This window comes from Agelaius phoeniceus, chromosome 11 (assembly GCF_051311805.1).
Source record: "Agelaius phoeniceus isolate bAgePho1 chromosome 11, bAgePho1.hap1, whole genome shotgun sequence".
In the NCBI taxonomy this organism is placed as follows: Eukaryota; Metazoa; Chordata; class Aves; order Passeriformes; family Icteridae; genus Agelaius; species Agelaius phoeniceus.
The window spans coordinates 14633320-14653811 of record NC_135275.1 but is presented as its reverse complement, the minus strand read 5'-3'; the positions used below and the strand labels follow the sequence as shown (position 1 = coordinate 14653811).

General features: G+C 36.3%; 1 protein-coding gene across 11 annotated transcripts in view; it reads left to right on the top strand.

The window, feature by feature from the left end:
* The window catches only part of CFAP20DC (CFAP20 domain containing), an 87894-nt gene extending 68172 nt beyond the window's left edge, over positions 1 to 19722 (top strand). For 8 of the 11 annotated variants that reach the window (XM_077184581.1, XM_077184589.1, XM_077184588.1 and 5 more), the window contains 3 exons: positions 1002 to 1063; positions 13945 to 14036; positions 15425 to 19722. In XM_077184581.1, coding sequence (XP_077040696.1) covers positions 1002 to 1063; positions 13945 to 14036; positions 15425 to 15450 — 180 coding nt within the window. In that variant the 3' untranslated portion in view covers positions 15451 to 19722. The remainder of the gene's footprint in view (positions 1 to 1001; positions 1064 to 13944; positions 14037 to 15424) is intronic. The other 3 variants (XR_013183869.1, XR_013183868.1, XM_077184585.1) reach the window with 3 other exon arrangements.
* Positions 19723 to 20492: the final 770 nt, after the last annotated feature.

The following is a 20492-nucleotide window of genomic DNA, read 5'->3' as shown; positions in this document are numbered from 1 at the left end:
TCATCCTGAACATATATTTTACAAAGTCCCTTTCCATTTTCTGAAACCAGGAGGACATACTCATTTTTATATTAATTTTTGTTTAAAAAAATAATTTAATAACACTTTTTATTATTTTAGCATTTAATGTAGTAAATTGAGCAAGTATTGTCAATGTATGCTTACATTTTCACTTCTTTTGCATTTCCTTCAATGATTTGTTTAGAACTCTTTTGAGGTGTGTGATAATGGCAGGGAAAATCTCTTCTGGTAGAACCACACATTCTGGGAGAAAATGTTTTTGTGGATTTTAGAATTCTTGATTTTTACATCAGTTTATAAATATTGATTTTTCTTGGAAATAACTCTTTTTAATGCCATAAACCAAATGTAGTTTGAAACTTTTGAGGCATGTGCTTACAATGGGTAGGTAAGATTTGACTGGGAAATTATCATGTCTTGTATGAATATTCATTCAGTCCAATGTTAGCTATTCATTAACAGCTTAATCCAGGCTTCAAAGCTGCAGTGCCATGGAGAATCATATGTGCTTCAGTAATCTTCATTTGGGGCTGCTAAAATTACTGTTACTGCTTATAACCTGGTCTGCCAGCCCTCTTACCTCTCTCCCTTCATGTTTTTTACTCTTAAAAATGGTTTGTTCTGCACAGATTCTAAAAAGATTTTCTTCCTCGTGCTTTGTACACGTGTTCCATCCAGACTCTTCTGTCACACCAGACTTTACCACCCTCCATCTCTGAAGTCTCCTGACTGTCCCAACACTCTCACAGGCAGCAGAGAAATAACTGTGTAATCACCTCCTTAATTCATATGTATTTCCACCCAGACAAAAATCATCTTTAAAGTTGTACTTGTGTACAGTTACGACCAGAATATCCATTTTTAATTTCACGGATAAGAAAAAAGACTGTAAAATTCTAATATCAGAAACTGCAAATGTATATGCTCATACCAGATCTCTGACACACTTCTAAACAATCCATTCTTTTTGTTTTCCACAGCCTGTCAGTCAGCAGCATCACTATCAGAAAGAAATGAGCCCACTTTCCCATTGCAGCCCACGGTAAGATTCCATTTATAGCCCAGGCAGTAAGGATTCAGTTAGAGTGTTCTGAATATTAAATGTGACACTCTTTGATTTAATCTTCAATCTCTTTTCAATTGCAACCTCCTCTCAGAGGGCTTTATTGCTCATTTTAGTCATTGTCTACAGTATGTCTGAGCTGTCTGGGAACACAGAACTGAATTCTGGATGTTTTGGATGTAGCACTGTGTATTTAAAGTATCTGACACAGGCCTTGCTCCTGCATCTGCTTTGATGTGTGATTCAGCAAATCATCCTCATCTCACATACATGCACTCTCATCTATTTCTTTCTCCCTCTCTGCTTTGAAGGCTTAGAGCCAGAATTCTGTATGTGACTGTAGGTGTCAGGGAATCGATTGATTCCAGAAGATTTTAATGCCACTTATTAAGGAAGGGTTTTTTTCAAAAGATAGCCCAGTTAGGAGAGGGGGTAACAGCACTTTGGGAGACAGCAAAGGGATCCTGTCTACAGCATATTTTGTGTGGCAGATTTTTAGTTTGATCTGTTTTGTTTGGAATCAGGAACAAAATCCCTGTGAATTCACTGTAAGGTGAGATGACAAGGGGAGAAGGTGGCTAAGGAAAATTAATCACATTGAGATTGTTGAGACAATCAAGATTAATTGTCCAGTTTCAGACCTGCTTTGTACCTGTGAAACTCGAACATCACTTTGTCAATTTTTTAACTGCCTGAACAAGAGGTGTACTAATTTTTAAAAGCAGTCCTATTTCATCTTCACTTGGTGTCATTAATGTGGATTTTGCTTGTCCAAGTTTTAACTGGATGATGTATGTGTTGGGGGACAGGGATAGGAGGAGAGGACATTTCAGTTACAACTTCTTTATATTTTACCAACAGTCTGAAATGTTTTCTGACAGCTCACTGTCAGTCACTTGTGCAGGATAATGTGTTTCTCCTCACACAGATGTTTTCAGCCACTTGTCTCACTTGCTCTCCATATTTTTATGGATTCAAGATCTTCTGATTAGATTTTATGAAGTAAACCATCTGAAATGTTCTGTGCAAGTTCACCCAGTTGCATCAGTTATTGCAAGACACAGCCATATATTTCCAATATATTACTAAAGAATGATCCTGGATTCCTGTCCCCTTTCACATGTAAATCAAGGTACTTCTGTTTGTCTAGAAGACCTCTGTGCCTTGGGTGATGGTTGTCTAAGGAACCATCTCCTTGTAAGTTGGATGGATGAATGGATGAAGTGGACAGAGATAATTGACTACAGTCCACAGAGGACAACAGGAGGTACCTTGAGACAGGACTTTGGACTCTTTATTCCAAAAATGATTTTATAGTTCTGATGACATTAAAATTGCCTATATTTTAGTGCAAGGTACATTGTTTGTCTTCTTTTCCCCATATGTTGGTTAAGTCAGGTTTTATTAAGTTATTTTTATGCATGTGCTAATGCAATTTGGTACTTGGTATGTTTTATATACTGGAAAAACAAATAAACACCTTTATCTGTAAAAAGGAAGTGTTTCATCATATCAAGTTAATATGATCAACAATGAAAACTTGTATTTCCATATAATAAAATTTAAAACAAAATAGTATAATTTATTACTTAGTTCTTATGCTATTTTTATCCAGTACACACAGTAGACTTAAATTTCCGTAGAAATCATTTTTGAGAAATGCAGGTGGTATTCATAAAATACCTGACTTGCAAGTGCCCCATAAATTCAATAACCCTTGTGAACTGCCAGAAAAGCATTATTGGGCTGTAAATACAGAAGATGACAAAATTATGAGGTCAGTTTGCATCATGATATAAAAACTGGAGAGGATGTGACTTGAATACCATTATTCACATCATTACCTTTCATTTATACTGGAAAACTGTAATGTTTTTCACAGAGGATGTGTACCTAAATAAGGAGGAAATAAAATTAATGGTAATTCTATAACTTAGTTCTTAAACTGTTTCTAAAGGGAATTTTAACAAACCCTGTATAAGCAACTAGAAAATGTCTAAAACTTTGTAAGCCTACTATAGCTTTGTAGGGAATACATGGAATATTTGAAATACAGCCCCTTTAGGTGTGTGGGTGTAAATGCTATGGTATGAAGACACTTACATGGTGCATTCACTGAATGAACAAATAGTTTTTTTGTAAAGAGGGGAAAAGAACAGGTCTTGAGAGTAATTTTAGAAGTGTAGTAGTGATATCTTCTGGGAAATGAAGAGACCAATGTGGAAGCTATTGTCCAGTAAATGTAGGTTCTGTCCATAATAAGATAAAAGGACAAGCCAGGAAAGAAAGCCTGTGAAGGTAATTGAAATTCAGTCAATAAAGACACTCATTGTCCATGGTTCCACTGGGTGAAGGTCATAATTCTGCCAAGAATATTGTTCCTGCCACAGAAACCAGCCCAGCTGGGGCTGCTCTGCAGGGCAGAGAACCAGGGAATGAGAGGGGACAGGGCCAGGACAGTGAGGTGATGTGGCTGCTCCTGCCCTGGCCCTGCAATTCCCGCAGCTGGTGGGCTGCTGCCAGAGCTCGGGAATTGCTTTCTTCTCTGCACACAGGGAGCTCTGGCTGTGCTGCTGCTTCTCCAGTGCAAAGACCAAATTTATCTACATAACCAGCATCTCCTTAGTAAGATTTTCTCCTCCAAACTATTTGTGTGTCATAGAAGGTTTGGAAGTTTCACTAAAGGAAATCCTGGAAGAATTTCAGCTATACTGAGCTCCTCTCTGAAAAAGATCACTTGAACCTAATTTATTAGAAGACTTTTATACACTTCTACAGATGCTCTCCAGAACATTTATTTCTGATAAAAGATGATTTTTCTGCCTTAGAGAAAGGTTTCAAATTATTAGAAAAGCCCTATCTTTATAAACATTGTCTCACTAGATCCTGTCTTGGCATCCTACTCAACTCTTCCCAAACCACAAATAAAATTTGTTCCTCTTGTTCCAACAGTTGTTCCACAGAAACTGCACTGAAGCAGGGCACAAATATTTCAACATTTAATTGAGTATCCTTTCACAAGAAGTATATTTTACTTAAATAATTTTGTGCCAAATTTGCATAGCTAAATTTTCAATTAGTTTTTATCGAGATGTTTCTTTTTAGTTTCTTCTGTCTATAACCAGCTGATAAGTTCTGCAGCCTCTGACAAATGATTAAGAGCCATTGACCTCCCTTTATGTGGGCTTGGTATGAGCTGACTAAAGCAGGTTGTCCTGTCGTTGTAACCTGCATTTGTTAAGTTAGACTGATGGGGATGTCATCATTATTCTTCCCTCTACAATCAAAGAAACCCAAAAAACTAAACAATGCAATCGACCCAAAGAAAAGTAAATAACATTTTCGTCCCTTTTATGGTAAATGTTATAGATTTTTGTCACCACAAAATGTTTCATTGACATGGAGAGTGGTGTGTTTGAGGAGGACAATAACTTTTTTTTAAAAGTTGTTGGTTTTACCTTATGAAAAAAAAAAGAACCCAAATCCTCAGTTGCTACTTTATCCAACCATGCAATTTTCTTATTTTTGTAATGATATGCCTGCACAGCACTTCAGGTTATGAATCATGAGATGCATAAACATGTACCTTTAACTAAAAGTATCTTTTAATTATATTCAAACTTGATGACTGGTAAAATTTAAGTATGTAAGTTCTAAATATAAATTATATGAAAATATAATGAACACATCTTTCTGTGCATTCTGAACACTCTATTGGTTTTAGAGAATGAATTATTTCTTTCTCTTTGTTTGGAATTTTCTTCTACAGAAGTCTTTTTTCAGAACCTATTGTTACCATATATATTGCCATTACCATGGTACCTGACATTTGCATAATTTGCATAATATCAGTGATTCCAGCATAAAAAACACATCAGCTGTAAACTTTCAAATATTGAAATTATCTTCAGCTTTGAGACTACCATTCAAGTACTCTCATCCATCCCAGATGAAAACTAAACATTCCAATAGCTGGTGCATGTGTTATTATACCATTGAGAGATTCTGTAAATTAAACTCACCCATGAAATGGTGCAGTAAAAGAGGGATTGCAGCTATAACATTTATTTGCACTACACCAGAACCTCTCCCTCATGCAGGGTGTGAAATTCAGGCACAAGAGGCCTCTGTATTTCCATGCAGAGGTTTGAATAGCAGAATAACTTAGTTAAGAAGCACATTTAAAGACTGATTTTTTTCAAACAAAGAAGCATAATTATTCTTATGATTCATTATAAGATCATACAATACCATTACTTCTGCAAAACAGACAATATTACATTATGAAAAAGCATAAAATTACACAACAGTTGTCAAAATAAGTGAACAAGAGCAATGTATCACAAAATGTACTTTGGTTTTTATTTTACTTGTTCAGTTACTTACCCACAAAATAGAGTAATTTGCAGTAGATCTCCCAGTCGTTAATCTGAATTAGCAAAGTTCTGCTGCATTTGTCAGGCAATAATGTGCATGAAAAAGAACATGACAAAAGAAGCAAATGGCACAGGAACCATCTAATTGAACAGGTTACATTTTTTTAATCATGATGCTAAAAAGCTTAGCTGCAGAAAGGTTATGGAGAACCAAGCAGCTAACATGTTAAAGCTTGTTAAAATAATCCAAAAATGGCTTTACCTTGTATGGGAATCTAAGAACATGGAAATGTGACAGCATATGCCCTAAGAATTTAAATATAAAACATGGCAAATACTTTCAAATATGTTACATCCATGTCAATGTAAGGTAATGTAAGGTAGTCTATTTTTTCTTCTTCTTCTTCTTCTTCTTCTTCTTCTTCTTCTTCTTCTTCTTCTTCTTCTTCTTCTTCTTCTTTTTAATTTTATTTTTTTAGCTTCAGGATTTAATGGAGAATAATTTTTTTGGTTACCTACTTTTCGTGGGTATTCTTGGGGTATTCAAACAAAGGCCATGCTTATATGTAAAGATGGAGAATAGGCATTAAAAGATTTTACCTCTCAGACATGAGATGGAAAGAACAAGATCCCTGTTCCCAGACTGTTACAGTCTCTCCATACTCAGCTGTGGCCCTGTGCCCCTGTGGCTTTTCCCAGGGCATCTCCAGTGCTTATGGATCACAGGTGGCTTTGGTCCAGCCTAAATTCTGTCTTATTCCATCTTCTGAAAACTCTGAGAGCCTTGGGAACTGCACAGAAGAGTCAGAAGCTGTTGGTGGCTGGTTGTGGAAAAAGGAATTACTTTGATTGCAACAAGGCTTCTTAGTCACTAGATTCAGGTGCTTCCTGAACTGGTAGAAGAGTAAAATATAATTTCTTTTGAAAATTTTATTTAATTATTAAAAGTACACAAAAAATAAGCACATCCTACCTAAGAGACACTTCATTAAATGTGCAAATCCATTTCATTCACTGATCAATGAGTATCTAATGGAGTTACTAGAATTTACTTGCTTAGGTTAGATTAACACAATGGAATTTTGACACACCTTTGCAAATTCATTATTTCCAATTTATACAGGTGATCTTCTGATTAGTAGCAGGGAAGAAAGAGCTAATGCTTTACTTATATCAGGTGTTAAAACACTGGTTTTCTCTACTAGTGCCATTCATATTGCTAGTGAATATCAAGCCTATGATCTAGCCAGCAAGCTAACATAGTGATGATCTAAAGGTTCACTCTTTAAGTAAAATTAAATGTTCCTTCTATTTAACAGAAGCTATGATAGCAATTTCGTGTATTTAACTACAAAACATAGACCAAATAGTAAAATATATTAATTACTAAGCTGTTAAACCTCCAAATTTAGGTCATTTGTATTTTTAGAGGTAGATGACTGTGTATGGTTTTAGTAACCTGCACAAAGTTATGATTTCAACTTTGGTAATGAAAGACAAACCAGAAAACATTAACAGGTGAGATTTTCTGCCAATACCAGTCAGCATGATTATAGTGCAGATACCTGTAGTAGCACCTCACTTTATCTAAATATCTTGTTTAGTAAGTAGAATTCACATCTCCTTTGTTATCCTTGAATCCAATCTAGCACCCCTAAGATTGTTCATTTAGAGATTTAAGACTTTAAGAGCATATTCAAGTGTTCCCTGCACAGCTGCACTTGTACTTTTTATGATCTCATGGACAATTAAATTATTTAGCTTTTAAGGAGGTCCCTGCCTCCATTAGAAGTGCAGTGTTTGGCAAAAAGGACTTGGCTGAAGTGGTTTGGAGGAAGGAAAAAGGCATTTTCTAAATATGCTTGTGATTTTCTCCATCTTAGTGCTAGGGAAAAAAAGCAAGTTCCAGTAAGGCATACAGTAAATGAAGATATTATGTATTAGGGATGGAATGAATCTGTCACTTTGACAGATTGTGAGGCAGAGAACAGATTAACAGATTACTCATAGTCAGAATGCACCTCACTGTGAAAAATGTGCAGGAAATGATAAGTGTTGCTTTGTGCTGATTTAATGATATCTTGAAACTACAGTAGCACTCCAGGAAAATAACACAATTTTAGCTCATGGCTTTTTTTTTTTTTTTTAAATCATCAATGTATTGCCAGATTGCCCTTAAATAGTTTTGAAAATAGAACTTTCAATTCCTGCAAAGTCATAGCAAAATACTTATGTTATTTTTTTCAAGATTTTTGTTAAAATATGCATTCAAAACTCCTTGATTTTTATGTCTAAGTATATTCTGTATTCTTTTGGAAGTATATCTTCTGCTTCTGTGAACTCACTCAGTTTTTCATTTAAAAAAACACTGGTTTCCCCACCTGAAACTGAGTAGCACTGAACAGTTATTGATGTATAAATTAATACTGAATTTGCATTAGTTTATGGAATTTTTATGGAAAAGCTTAAAAATTTTCAAGAACTCGAATTGTTTAAAGCATTTTAGATACAATTATGGACAACTTAAAGCTCAGGTGATTTCATAATTATTACAGTCATATGTAGTGGCAAGACCTGAAATTATTTTCAAATAATAATGCCATTTTTTACACACATCAAACAAATCTCATTATTAATATGAAGCACAAAAGTCAGTGCTTCACTATTGAACCCTATTATTGAAGACTTTATTTTTATGGAGGTACTCCTGTTAAAAAATAAACCCAAACCTCCCATTATGATTCAGGACTTACATGTGACAAAGCAGAAACAAAACAACTGTGTGTAGGTAATTTGCCTTAAGTTAATAAAGTTACACATGTGCCTGAAGCTGATGAGATATGGAAATAATTGAAAATTCACATCTTTTAATCTGGAGGAGCCTAACCAGCAACTCATGCTCCAAAAAAGTTGGATCAGGGAATAGATGAGGGAGTCTTACAAAGCCAGGCAGTTTTTTATTAATTTTTCTAAGAACTGAGATAGTGTCTACTAAATTTTCTTAAATAGATATAACTAAAATTAAAACCAGGAGAAAATTAGGTCTCTATCTCGGCAGAACTGGAGCATCCTTTAGATGGGAGCTGGCACTCTGCATTCAGTGCATCATGGTAAGTTATCACACATTTCAGCATCTGCAGCAGGATTTGCTTCTCATGGTATTAAATACTGCTAATACAGCAGAGGTATGCACTGAGATTTAAGCTGATAGCTACACATGTCAGGAATTTGTCCTTTTTTTGTTAAATTATTTTTCCAGTTGATTCATACATTGACATTTTCTGGCCCTCCACAGTTAGTCAAATCATCCACTGTAAAAGCACAGTTCAGCAAATGTGCTCCTCTTACTTCACCCAGGCACAAGCCCATTCTCCTCTCAAGTCTGTAAAAATTCACTGAGTAAAGCAGCGAAATAAGATCTTTTGTGGTTTTAGTGATTGTACCCTTCAGGTGCTGAATAGACTGTCAATTTGATGTGTTCATAATGATACAAAACTAATGCTGGTTTTTCATTCCCTGATTTGAGGTAATGGAGCCCTAGCCTTGCACTTTTGCAGTTTACTGCAAGGCTGAACAAGTATTCCTTTTAATTTTGGTTAGACAAAACCATACTCAAACTTTGAAGCATTTCATTTTTTTAATAAAGTGGATTAAATGATCCCATTGATTTAAGTAAAACAAATTAAATGTGATCCAAAAGAAATGCAATAAAGTATGCTATCTCAAGACAGTGCAATATAAAAATCTTTATACTAAGTGATTTGACATTTTCTCAGTCTCCCAATCCGCAAAAGTATCTGTGAAAAAAATCAAAGTATCAAAGGTATTCATTAAGATTTCAGTGAAAAAGTTCTGATTCTAAAGATTTCTGTTGATGGTAATAATTTTAATACATTGTCATTGATAACTGCTGCTTAATAAAGCATCATTAATTTTCTCAACAGACTTTGCTGATGGAAGCCTTTTTTCTGCAAAATTTACCATACTGTCATAAAAGTGAAAATTATGTTCATGAAAGTCCAAAAGATTCTTTTGCTTTCCATCACAGTTCAGCTGTCATGTGACATTTCACTATATGACTACTATCTAAAAGTATTTTAAAGAATTTTTAAATAATTTTTTTTTTAAGAAAAATGTAAAAAGATTATATAATATTTGCTCTATATTTTGGTATACAGAATAGCTTTCAGAATAATGAAGAATTTTAGTGCAAGCTCTAAAGGTACATGATACAGTTGAGTGTGTGTGGAACCTATTCAGAGCCTTTCTACAATGCAGCTCACCATGTCAAAAGACAATATTTGGCATTCCACACTGTTATCAGGAAGCTCTGGATGGTTTATTGCACATTGATTGTATTGATTACAGCTGGAGGCATTGACAGCATAAATAGAGTGGGTTTAATTAGTCAGAATGTGTGATTAGCTTTTCTGTTTTAATGAGATAAACTGGCTTCTTTAATAAAAAATAAATAGTTTCTATTCACTCAGAATAAAACCACAATAACCAGGAACACAGAGCACAGTCTGTGTTTCTCAGAATATTGCCAGTTGCCTCCATGCTGGTCCTTGACTTTTGTCAAGGTCTAACACATTTTTCTGGATGCTTTTTTTAAAATTCACTGAAAATCTCTGTCCCACACACTCACACACACACACAAATGCTTTAGTTGCTTCCCAGAAGCAGCTGCAGGTTTTACTGTGGAGGTTTGGTGTGACTGCTCAGCTGCAGCATCTCTCAGAATTCCTGCTGTAAAGCCTCTCCTCAGAATTGTATCCATCAACTGCCAGCACTTAACCTTCAGTGTAATTTAACCAAGAAGGTTTCAGCACTCATGAAATTTTTTTAAAATTTCTCTTCAAGTTTTTAGGAGGTTAATTTAGACTTTGGTAACTAACTTACAGAAGTAGTAAACCACTTTTTAATATATATTGTGTAAAATGTTTTATCCTTGAAAGTAATACTAAGTCAACAATGAAACGCTAGTACTGAAATGTTTTAATTACATGTCTTGGTGGGAGGGGGTTGAACAGCAAAACTATTTGTTATCCTTGGACATTGAGAGAAAAAACATGATCTGAATCAAAACTGTCTTAATAGAAAATAATAAACTTTCCAACACATCTCTGTTGCTTCTGCCATTGATAAAAACTTCTTTGCCTCCTTCTAGAACCATCAAAATCATTAGATCTTACACTTGCACCTCCTAAAAAAAGTAGTTATTCATCTACTGAGTCAGATAAATCAAAATAAATATTAATATGAAACTGAACACCTTAATAGAATATTTGACTCCAATAAATGAAGGACAAAATCAAAGATAAAATCACCTGGCTCCTCAAAAAATCATCCCATCTCTGATTTCTCAGACTTAATATTTCATGCAGATCTTCCAGATATGAGACTTCAAACTAAAATTCATCAATTTCCTGAGTAATCAAACCTATTAATATAGCCCAAATACTGGTTTTAACAACATATTATTAAATATTAACATCTTATTTAATTTTAACAACATATTATTACCTTGTTCCCTCATTGTTTTCTCCATGTTTTGCCTCTTTCTTTTCCATTGGAGGTAATTACCTTACCAGCTTTCTTTCCTTCTTGCTGACATCCTCTCTGCTTTACAGGTCCTATTTTCTTTAGGAATTCCCTGATACATGTTTTATATGAAAAACACAAATCTTTAAATGCTTCTGGTTTATGCCAGACTGGTAGAACTGCATATGTACTCTAAAGCTTTTCTATTTTGTAACTGTGTTGGTGTGACTAAGATAATTCTCTTCAGAAGTGAGCCCTGTCTGTCTCTCTCCTGCACTTTTGTTTCAGCAGTTGTCCCAGCAGCAGAAAGATTCTCTTCTCTGGCTCTCAGACATCACTGCCTTCTGCAAAGGCTGTAGTGACTGGAAGGAAAGGCAGCTTGGGAAGCAGAGGTGTTATTTAGCCCTCACAGCACTTCCTTACCTGCCCCAAATTTGATGCAATCTCTCTGAGATCACCTTTGCCTTGGTGATCTGGCTTTGTTTCAGTGCAGCTGTAGAGAACCAGGCTGGTGCTGCTGCTTTGTGCTGCCAGCCCCTGCTGTGAGGATGGGCAGAGTCCCGTGGGTTTGGGGCTGATTCTCAGGCAGATCAAACCCCACAGGCAGGGGACAGCAATGGAAAATACACCCCACCATGTTACTGAGTACAGCCTGCATTCAATTGTTATTCCTAAAACTTCTGAGGCTTTGGTGTAGACAAAGAGGCTTTGGCTGCATTCAGGGAGTGCAGATAAGGTGACAATGACACTCAAGGCTGTGGGCATTGGTTGTACCAACTCCCAGTGGCCTTGGCTGAACAGCAGAAGAGAGGGATTGGCTGGGAGGTTGGCCATGTATGTGAAAATAACATGATGCTATAAGGAAATTTTAAAGTATGTTTTTTACATTTTGACACGATGGAAAATTCAATATCTCTTCCTTTAAATCTGCCATGCTACTTGCTGGGTTTCTACACCAACAGCTCTGTTTCCTGAGGCAGAAAATTGGTTTTTTCCATTTTGACTGCAAACAGATAGGTGGTTGTCCCCAGATTCAGCCCAGATTATGCACACATGCCAACAGGAGATGATGTAGAATCAATAACAAGTCAGAAGTAGCAGAAAAACTAAAAAAAAAAACCAAAGCAGTCAGCATATTTTAGCAATTGTACCAGATGACTGAGCCTTGCCAGATTTCTCTGACAGAAGCAACTTGTACATGAGATTATGGAGGCTTTTCAGAAACTAGAAGCGTGTTACCTATTTCCTTGGTGTTGGACAATCAAGTTGAGACAATTACAGTCTGGAATGTAAAGAAATCTGACAGACTTGTCTGGAAATCTGGAAAAATGTATCCCTTTTAGACAAAGCCATGGATGTTGAAGTTACCTCTCCAGCTCTGGCTCATCTCCCCAGCCTGTAGCACAAGTTCACATGCATGGTGCTTTTGTGCCAGCTGTTGGAACAGCCAGACATAAGATAAATCAATCCCAAACCAAGTTTAATTTACTCTTTAGAGCTGCACTGCTCCATCAGCATGAAGCAAACATATGGGAATTTATCCCCTTCCATACCTCTTGCCTTACAGTGAAATAGTTTGGTCAAAAATTTTGGATCTGGTTCTATCAAAATGAGGTGATTCATTGAGGTCCCTCAAACTCTGTGTTCAAGTGTTGACTTGCAGTTGTTCAGTCAAGGTAATGATGATATGGAAGCTTTAATGTGTTACAGCTCTTCACTGCTGGAGAGGATAGATGGGAATTTAAGGAAACTTCAGCTAAGCACAGTGTGCAGAGATTTATTTCATATGTGAAAGGAATTACAAGACATGGTCACCTGAGCAAAGAATGTCTTTGGACATGGGTGTGTCCTTCCAGGGCCATCCTTCTCTGATAGATAGTATATGAGTGACTTTGTCACTGCAATGCAATTTGCAACAAAAAAATGTGACAACAATAACAATAAAAACAGCTGTTCTGCTTTCCTTTATCTGAGCTGCAACAATCGAAGACAGTTTTTCATAAAGTGGGGTATGTGAAAGGAACATTGACCTTTGCATGAATGTATGATAGCATGAAAATAATTCTTAGAAGTTATGACACTAGTGTCCAGAACAGACAGAATTTGTCCATAAACAGAAGTACTCTCTCCTCTATGAGAGATGATGAAGATCCCATCAAAATATTTTTCTTTACAGAAGTAAAATAGATACAGGACACCTGTGATAAGAGTCCTCTATACTGTCCTGCCAGTAGGTAGAATCATGTTCAATAATAATTTTTTCTCTATTCCATACAAGATTTTATAATAGGAAATAGATAGAAATATTTAGAATGTCCCCCTCCCCCCCATATCAACAACAACATTCAGACTCAATCCAATGTTTCCTCTTCAGAAAACTGTGGCATCCATTTCTGTCTGAGCTCAGCTGTAACTCACCATCCACGCAGACAGGGAATGTCACAGCACATTCTGTGTCACCCAACTGCAGGGGGACCAGGCACTGCCAAGTCAGTGGTAACCAAACCAAACCCATCTTGTGATTGTCTTTGAGCCCCTTTCTTTAAAGGGGGTAAGGATTTTTAATCAAATTGACTCCCACAGGCTGTTCATCTGATGGGTCCTGTGCTCTTTCAGAGGATAACTCTGTGTGATACTTGTACACCCTGTGCTGAGACAGCCACACCAGCTGAAATCTGAAAAGAAAACCTGACTTAAACCACAGATTTTAATGTGAACAGAAGAGGTGAAAAGGTCTGAATGGAGAAAGCCTTAACATTTAATAATTCTATTAACTGTAAAGTTTATTTTTATAATAATACAATCCAGCTTGATTTTGTTTCAGAATACTTGACAACCTGAGATTTCTTCTTTTTTTTTTTTTAATAATCAAAAGAATTAGAAAAAAACAGGAACACAAACTGGGTTTTTATAGATGATATTTTGATTTGTATTTTTCAGGGACTTGTTAAATATGTTCAGTCCCCCTGCCATTCCTGGAAGCCAACAACTAGAAGAGAACACTAAATCTTCAGCAAAACAGAGACCTCCAGGTAGGAATTTATGAAGACAATGAAAAGAACCTGGGTAGAAAGGCACTTCTAAATGTTCTTTCTGTAGTGCTGGTACTGCCTTCTCATAGTTTTCTATCCTACCACTTTTTGGTTTTAAGTTCCCTTGTTTATGAATCTCAGCTCAAGGCAGCAGAGTTTTCCATGTAGTATTATTTGCCTTTGCTAGAAGAATAACATGCAGTGGCTGTTTCCTGGTGTTCTGGCTCTATACAGATTAGCTCATAAAAAATGCATTTTATTTGTTAAAAATAAGGAATTTATGCTAATGGAGATGGCAAACCTACGTAAGAACACAAGGACTAAACATTCAGAGGCATGATTATACTTGCATAAGAGATACTTCTCTTATGAAGAAAAATTGCAGATTTAGCTTTAAATGAAATCTTAGAGTGATTTCCTGAGGACTGTTGTCACCAGAGTTAGAGGCTTTTGCTTATTAATGGTGTTTGCTTAGAGAATGGTAAAGACCTTAACTGAAACTGGAAAGTCAACAGCAGAATAAAGAAAATACCTTGTTTTCCTCAAATGCCCTTTTTCTTATCATTTATGTTAGGAAACAGGGTAGAAGGATCATCATCACAAAATGGTTTGGGCTGAAGGGGACCTTGGAGTCCAGTTCCAACCCCCCTGCCATGGACAGGGACCCCTTCCCTCAGCCAGGTCCAACCTGGCCTTGGACATTTCCATTTTTCTTCAGGTCTCAGGAATTCACTGGGAGCTCTCATAAATCTGACCCCTCTGTTCTGGCTGTCCCAGGGGTAAAGATGTCTCAGTGATTTACTGTCTAAAATAAATTATGCCCCTCAAATTGGGAACATTTTCATAGACATAGACTTGTAATTGTTGGTGACAGCAAAATACAATTTTTCTGTCAGGAAGGGACCTTGCTTTGAAGAATCAAGTAATATGTTGTGTTAAGGGTCCTAAATAAGCCAAGCAGAATTGAACAGTCATCCTTGAGCTATAGGCACATTGGATAAAAATTCATGAAAGGTCCCAGAGAATGTTTTTCATTAGTATTATGAAATCCAAGGCTTGTTGCAGTAAAACTGTAATTTTTTAATTGTGTTAGTATCTTTAAAAAGCTTTGAAAAATAAGTATATTTGGGAATTCCTATTTCTCCTGTTCTCCACACTAGAATTTCCAAACTGTTTTGTGAATTGTTCCTAAACTAATTTTTCTTTAAGCTGAAATATTTTACATCATGTGCCTGTGATTGCACATTTGAAGAGAAATTATCTATATACCATAGCTTTTTTTTTTTTTGCCTTTTATTTTTGTACCTTCATTGAGCAAAATTCTGACTCGTGTATATGTAGGATGTTTGTAATTTTGATAACTTCATACAGAAATTTTCTGTCTCCAGGTACTCAAAAAACCCTGCTGTACTGAAAGGATCATTTCTCCAAGAAACAAGAGAGAACATCAAAGCCATTCCATGACCTTCCCTCCCCAAACAGGACAGTTTGGATTTTTCTGAGCTACTGGAACCCCTCTCTATGAAAGCAGCAGAGAAGCTGCAGTGCTGTGTGATAAAGGCTGCCAGATTAGATCATCCCCATCAAACATCAGAACCTGGGTATTTTCCTAGATACCTTGGTTTAAAAAAAATCTAATGGACCATGGTAACTAGATGGTTTGGAGTATCATTTTTGAAAGAGGTGCTAGATAAATTGTGTCCTGTGATATATCTTGAGGGCTCTGGGAAAAACTTTTTTTCTTTATTCAATTCACTTGAGGTCAGTAATTTGTATGACAAAAGAGCTGGTTCATTACTGACAGTTATTTACCAGATCTGAACAACAAACTGAATGCTCAAATCCATTCCAGAAAATTCTGCTGCTCTGCTCAGCCTCACCTTTTTTTGATTATTTAATATCACATTAGAAAATTACTTAATTCTCATATTGGGAAGTGTCCCAAGATTATTTACTCTGTGCAGTTTTCCAGTGTTCCAAGTATCACAAAATAACAAAACCATATAAACAGCCCTGAAAATCTGCAATGAGTCATACTCTATTCCAGATAGGAATTTTATCTAAAAGTATCCTTAAATAAAAATAGTATAGCATTAGTAAATTAATAAAGATTGGTCAATTCTTATATTTTAAAGAAATCTTTAAGTTGAGGCTTAACTTTGGGGGGGAAAGTGATTCCTTTCTAAGAAAGGATTTCACTCTGTAGTTCCTTTCTTAACATTTGCACCATCCATTAGTTAAATGGTGAGATGCAATGAGAAGTTGTCTTCTATTCAACAGGTTTCCCAACACAATAAGAGGAAATTTAGACTCATAAATACAATAAATTTCCATAGATTTTTCCATTATTGGGCACTGATGTTTCTGGGGTATATACAGTTTTGTTTCTCTTGACATAGCAAGAAAATCTCCAAATAAAGTGACAGTGATAAAGCTATAAATGTTCTGGAGCTTACTTTATGCTATCTTGGCCTTAAGACCCAGGGATAAGGTTATAAAACTCTAGGAACCACAGAGTGTTCCTTTTTGGGCCACAGCTGCTGACAGTATTCATATGGTGACCCTGCAGTACATAATTACAGGATAGATTTGAGCACTGTAGTTCAAGGATCACCTTGGAGAAAATACCAGCAGTGTTCTTTCCACCAGACCATCTGCTGGCAGCTGAGCCAGTGCATTTGACTTCCATCAGAGTCAGAATATGATCCATGTCTCTTAAAGTAAGATTTGCTACAAGGTGTTTTCTAATATTAAAACCTAGAATAAGATAAAAATATATTTCTGTGAAAAGGGAAATGATTTATTTTAGTTCTCCATAGTGGTGACTTTGTAAACACTGTTGACATAATCCACATAACACAGTTATCTTTACATTCACTTCTGAGTTCAGAAAAAGCTGCTACATGCCTTCCCTGATCTTTGTTGTCTGGGTTTAGACATCTTGATCAAGTCTTTTTCCAGAAAAACAATGCCCCCCCTGATTTCAGTGGGACAGCATTTCATTTCATACAACAGGTATTTACAGGTACTAGCTACCTTCAGTCTTCTTTCAGTTCAACAACAAACCACTCATCCCTCTGTAATGTACATCACAGACCTCAGTTTTCACTTAAAATCAAATTATTTTCCCACCTAAAATACCATTTAATTTTTTTATGATTTAAGAACAAAAGCTTTGATTCTGATTTCACCATGAGATGCAAATTAAACTGCAAAGAAGTTTTTTCATGCAATTCTGAGCAGCTTCAACCCCAAAAGTGTGGGTGGTGGCAAGATGAACAATGATGGAAATTTTCTTTGAAAGTGACCTGTTGACCACTTAATTTGGCTGCAAGCATCTCTTTCCTATCTATGGTCAGGTTGCCCAAAATGTACCACTTGAAACAAGAAAGACAACTTCTAACACAACCATTACATGCTACTGGAGTCTTTTAGAAGAATATCATTTAATTTAATTAGTACTTCTATTCAGGAAGAAGCAAGGAGGTTTTCATATGTCTGCTCAGAACTGAATACTCCATCCTGCCACTGGAAATGTGTTGCAACACCTAGAAATGCCTTATAATGAATTTGGGGGTCTTGTGAGCTGCTAAAAGAAAGAAGCCTGACTTTAAAAACAAGATAGGTCTAGAAAACTAAGTTCTCCTTTTGGTCACATGAAAATACATGCAGGGAATTGTTGATACAAAGGTATAAATCCAGCTAGTCCTGGATGCAATATGATTTTGATTTGGTATGGATTCAAGGCACATGGGGAAAGAGGTATAGCTCTGATGAGGCTGAAGAATTTCTTATTCCTAACTCAAACCAGGGAGTATATTGAGTGGCCAGTTCCAAGGTAAAGAGGGAGAGACATTTAAGCTTAGAGGAGAATAGAGAATCATTTTAAAGTGAAGCATAGGCACTGGAAAGCAAAATAATAAAGGAAGAATGCAGGGGAAATAACAGCATGGTTTCAGGTGAAATGTGAGGCTGTGTGAGGGAGTGAGGCATGAACGCCATTTGCTTGTGTACTGTGATCTGAAATGGAGAAAAACACATTCAGTTCTTCCCCTTCTTTCTGCACTGCATCACTTTTCCCAAGAGCTGTCCAAACAAAATATCCCAGTTGACCTCATTTAGTGCCCCAGGCCTGATGAAGCACCCACAGCAGGAGGGAAACAATTTGGCTTTGCCTTCTTATCTCTTGTTAGGGTAAAGGACAGTTTCTTTCTGATGGTATTTGTTAGATGGTACTGAGGAAACAAAACTGAAATCTCTTCTGAAGGGATGAAGTGCACACTTTTGTATGCATCAAATGCACCAAGTTACTTTCTGGTCTCCAGATAATGTTCCCCATTTATTGCTGTGTGATCCTGGCTGAAAATAGACTCAGAGTTGTGAAACCATTGCTGTTTGCATAACAGGCCATTACTTGTCATGGAGCTTTGGGATGTGCAAAGCACTCCATATTAGCAGGCTGAGGATGGGATGAACATGATGAAATTCAAGGTACAGATTGCATTCAGCTGTGAATTATCTCCTATCAAAAAGCTGTAGATCATCTGACTTAAATTTAGCTTATATGAAAGACACACAGGTTCAGAAAAGAATCTATAATATATAAAGCATCTGTTAGAAAAGCCTGTAGGGCTTTATCAGTGTATTTTAGACTAAAGATTCATTTCTGTTTCCTGAAAGTTTTCTTGCATTTTATATAACTTTAGACAAGTTAGATTTTAAATTTTTATTATCTGGAAGAATCTTTTTTCCTCTATGATATTGAAAGATCTTTTGCACAGATTTACCTATCCTGGATATTCAGGTGACATATTGGATACCAGACATCCAAATTCTTTCATTCTTACAAGCCTTAAGTATGCCCTGACTGTCTCCTTGTTCAAGCTAAAAAATTATTAAGAAGGTTATTGAGGAAAATACCACTTAAGAATACTTTTTTCCACCATTAGTAAAGGTACTTTTGGTGAACTGCTCCACTGAACTTTGAAAAGTCCAGGTGTTAAGCAAACTCCAGCTGACCTCATTCCACCTCAAGTTAAGTACAAGTCTTCAGAAATATAATAAAAATGTGAATTGCTGTTATCTTGAAGGTAACAATTCAGAAGTCAGAAGATTATACATTTGAAAGAAAAAATGTCACATCTGACAGAAAGATATTTCCATGTTATTGTTTGAGGGAATAAGAGTGATTTATTCTTACGTTCTCCACTTCACACAGGTGAAGATGACCCCAGTGCTGAAGAAGATGAGGAAGTTTTGACTCTTTTGTATGATCCATTTCTGAACTGTTACTTTGACCCAAATTCTGGGAAATACTATGAATTGGCATAGTCAGAACATCAGAGGGAATTATTTTGTATTCATAGTATCTTCTAACTTCTTGCAAAATCTGACTGAGCCATGTAATTTATTATATAATTTGAAACTTAAATTAAACAATAGTTTTGAAACCAAATTAATATATTTGGCAAACAGTGTCCTATTTTTATAGCTTTGTATTAAATTGTAATGCAGTGGAAGATCACATAGCATAAAAGTTCTTTGTGTCTAAGAGTTATTTGCTAGTCTAATTTATTTCCAACATTCACAGCTTCCATATGAAAACAAATGAAGCTGAATCAAGAAGGTTGGTGGTGTTTATGTGTAAATCATGGTTTTACTCAAATAAAAAAACTTTACTTGTTTACTGTGTATTTTGTGAGGTGCTGAGGGTATCAGCTGCCATCAGCTGTAACAGCCCAGGGCTGAGGAGTGGGGAGGGGTTGGTCCAACACCCCCAAAGTGGAGTCTTGTGTCAGGTAAGGCAGGGAGGTGGGTTTGTGCTTCCTGTGGGAAGCTGTGCTTGGAGGGCAGGTCCAACATGTCTGTGTGAGGTTCTCCACTACACCTTGCAATGAAATAATGCAATTCATTTAACACATCTCTGTTGGGTCTCAGTGCAGTTTTCAGTGAGGGCCCTAAGTTCCAACTTGGAGTTTTAAATTTCCTGCATCCCTGTGCATTTTGCTTTTATGCTATGTAAAATAACTCTACACAAAGAATACACAACGATCACAGAGAAAGAATACAGATAAAGAGCAGAACATATGTAGCATTTGAAAATGAAATCACTATATAAAATTAATCAAATAGAGTGCATGTATTTTATTTGTTTTATTTATTCATGGATTTATTACTGTGCATGGATACTGTGTAGTGTTCTTTGATCTAAAATCCAGTTAACCTGACCCTGATGTTTCTGGCTGCTGCTCAGCTCCAAGCTGAGCCCAACATTCCCAGCCCCAGAGCAGGAGCAGTGCTGCTTGCCAAGAGCATCCCCCACCCAGCAGGACCCTTGTCTAAAGGGTAAATCAATCACTGAAACACCAGCTGCCAGGTGTAGGAGAAAAGGTGTTGCTTAGGAGTTGTCCATGACACAAGGAGTCCAAGGAGTTTTGTTTTAATGGAGTTGAGTCA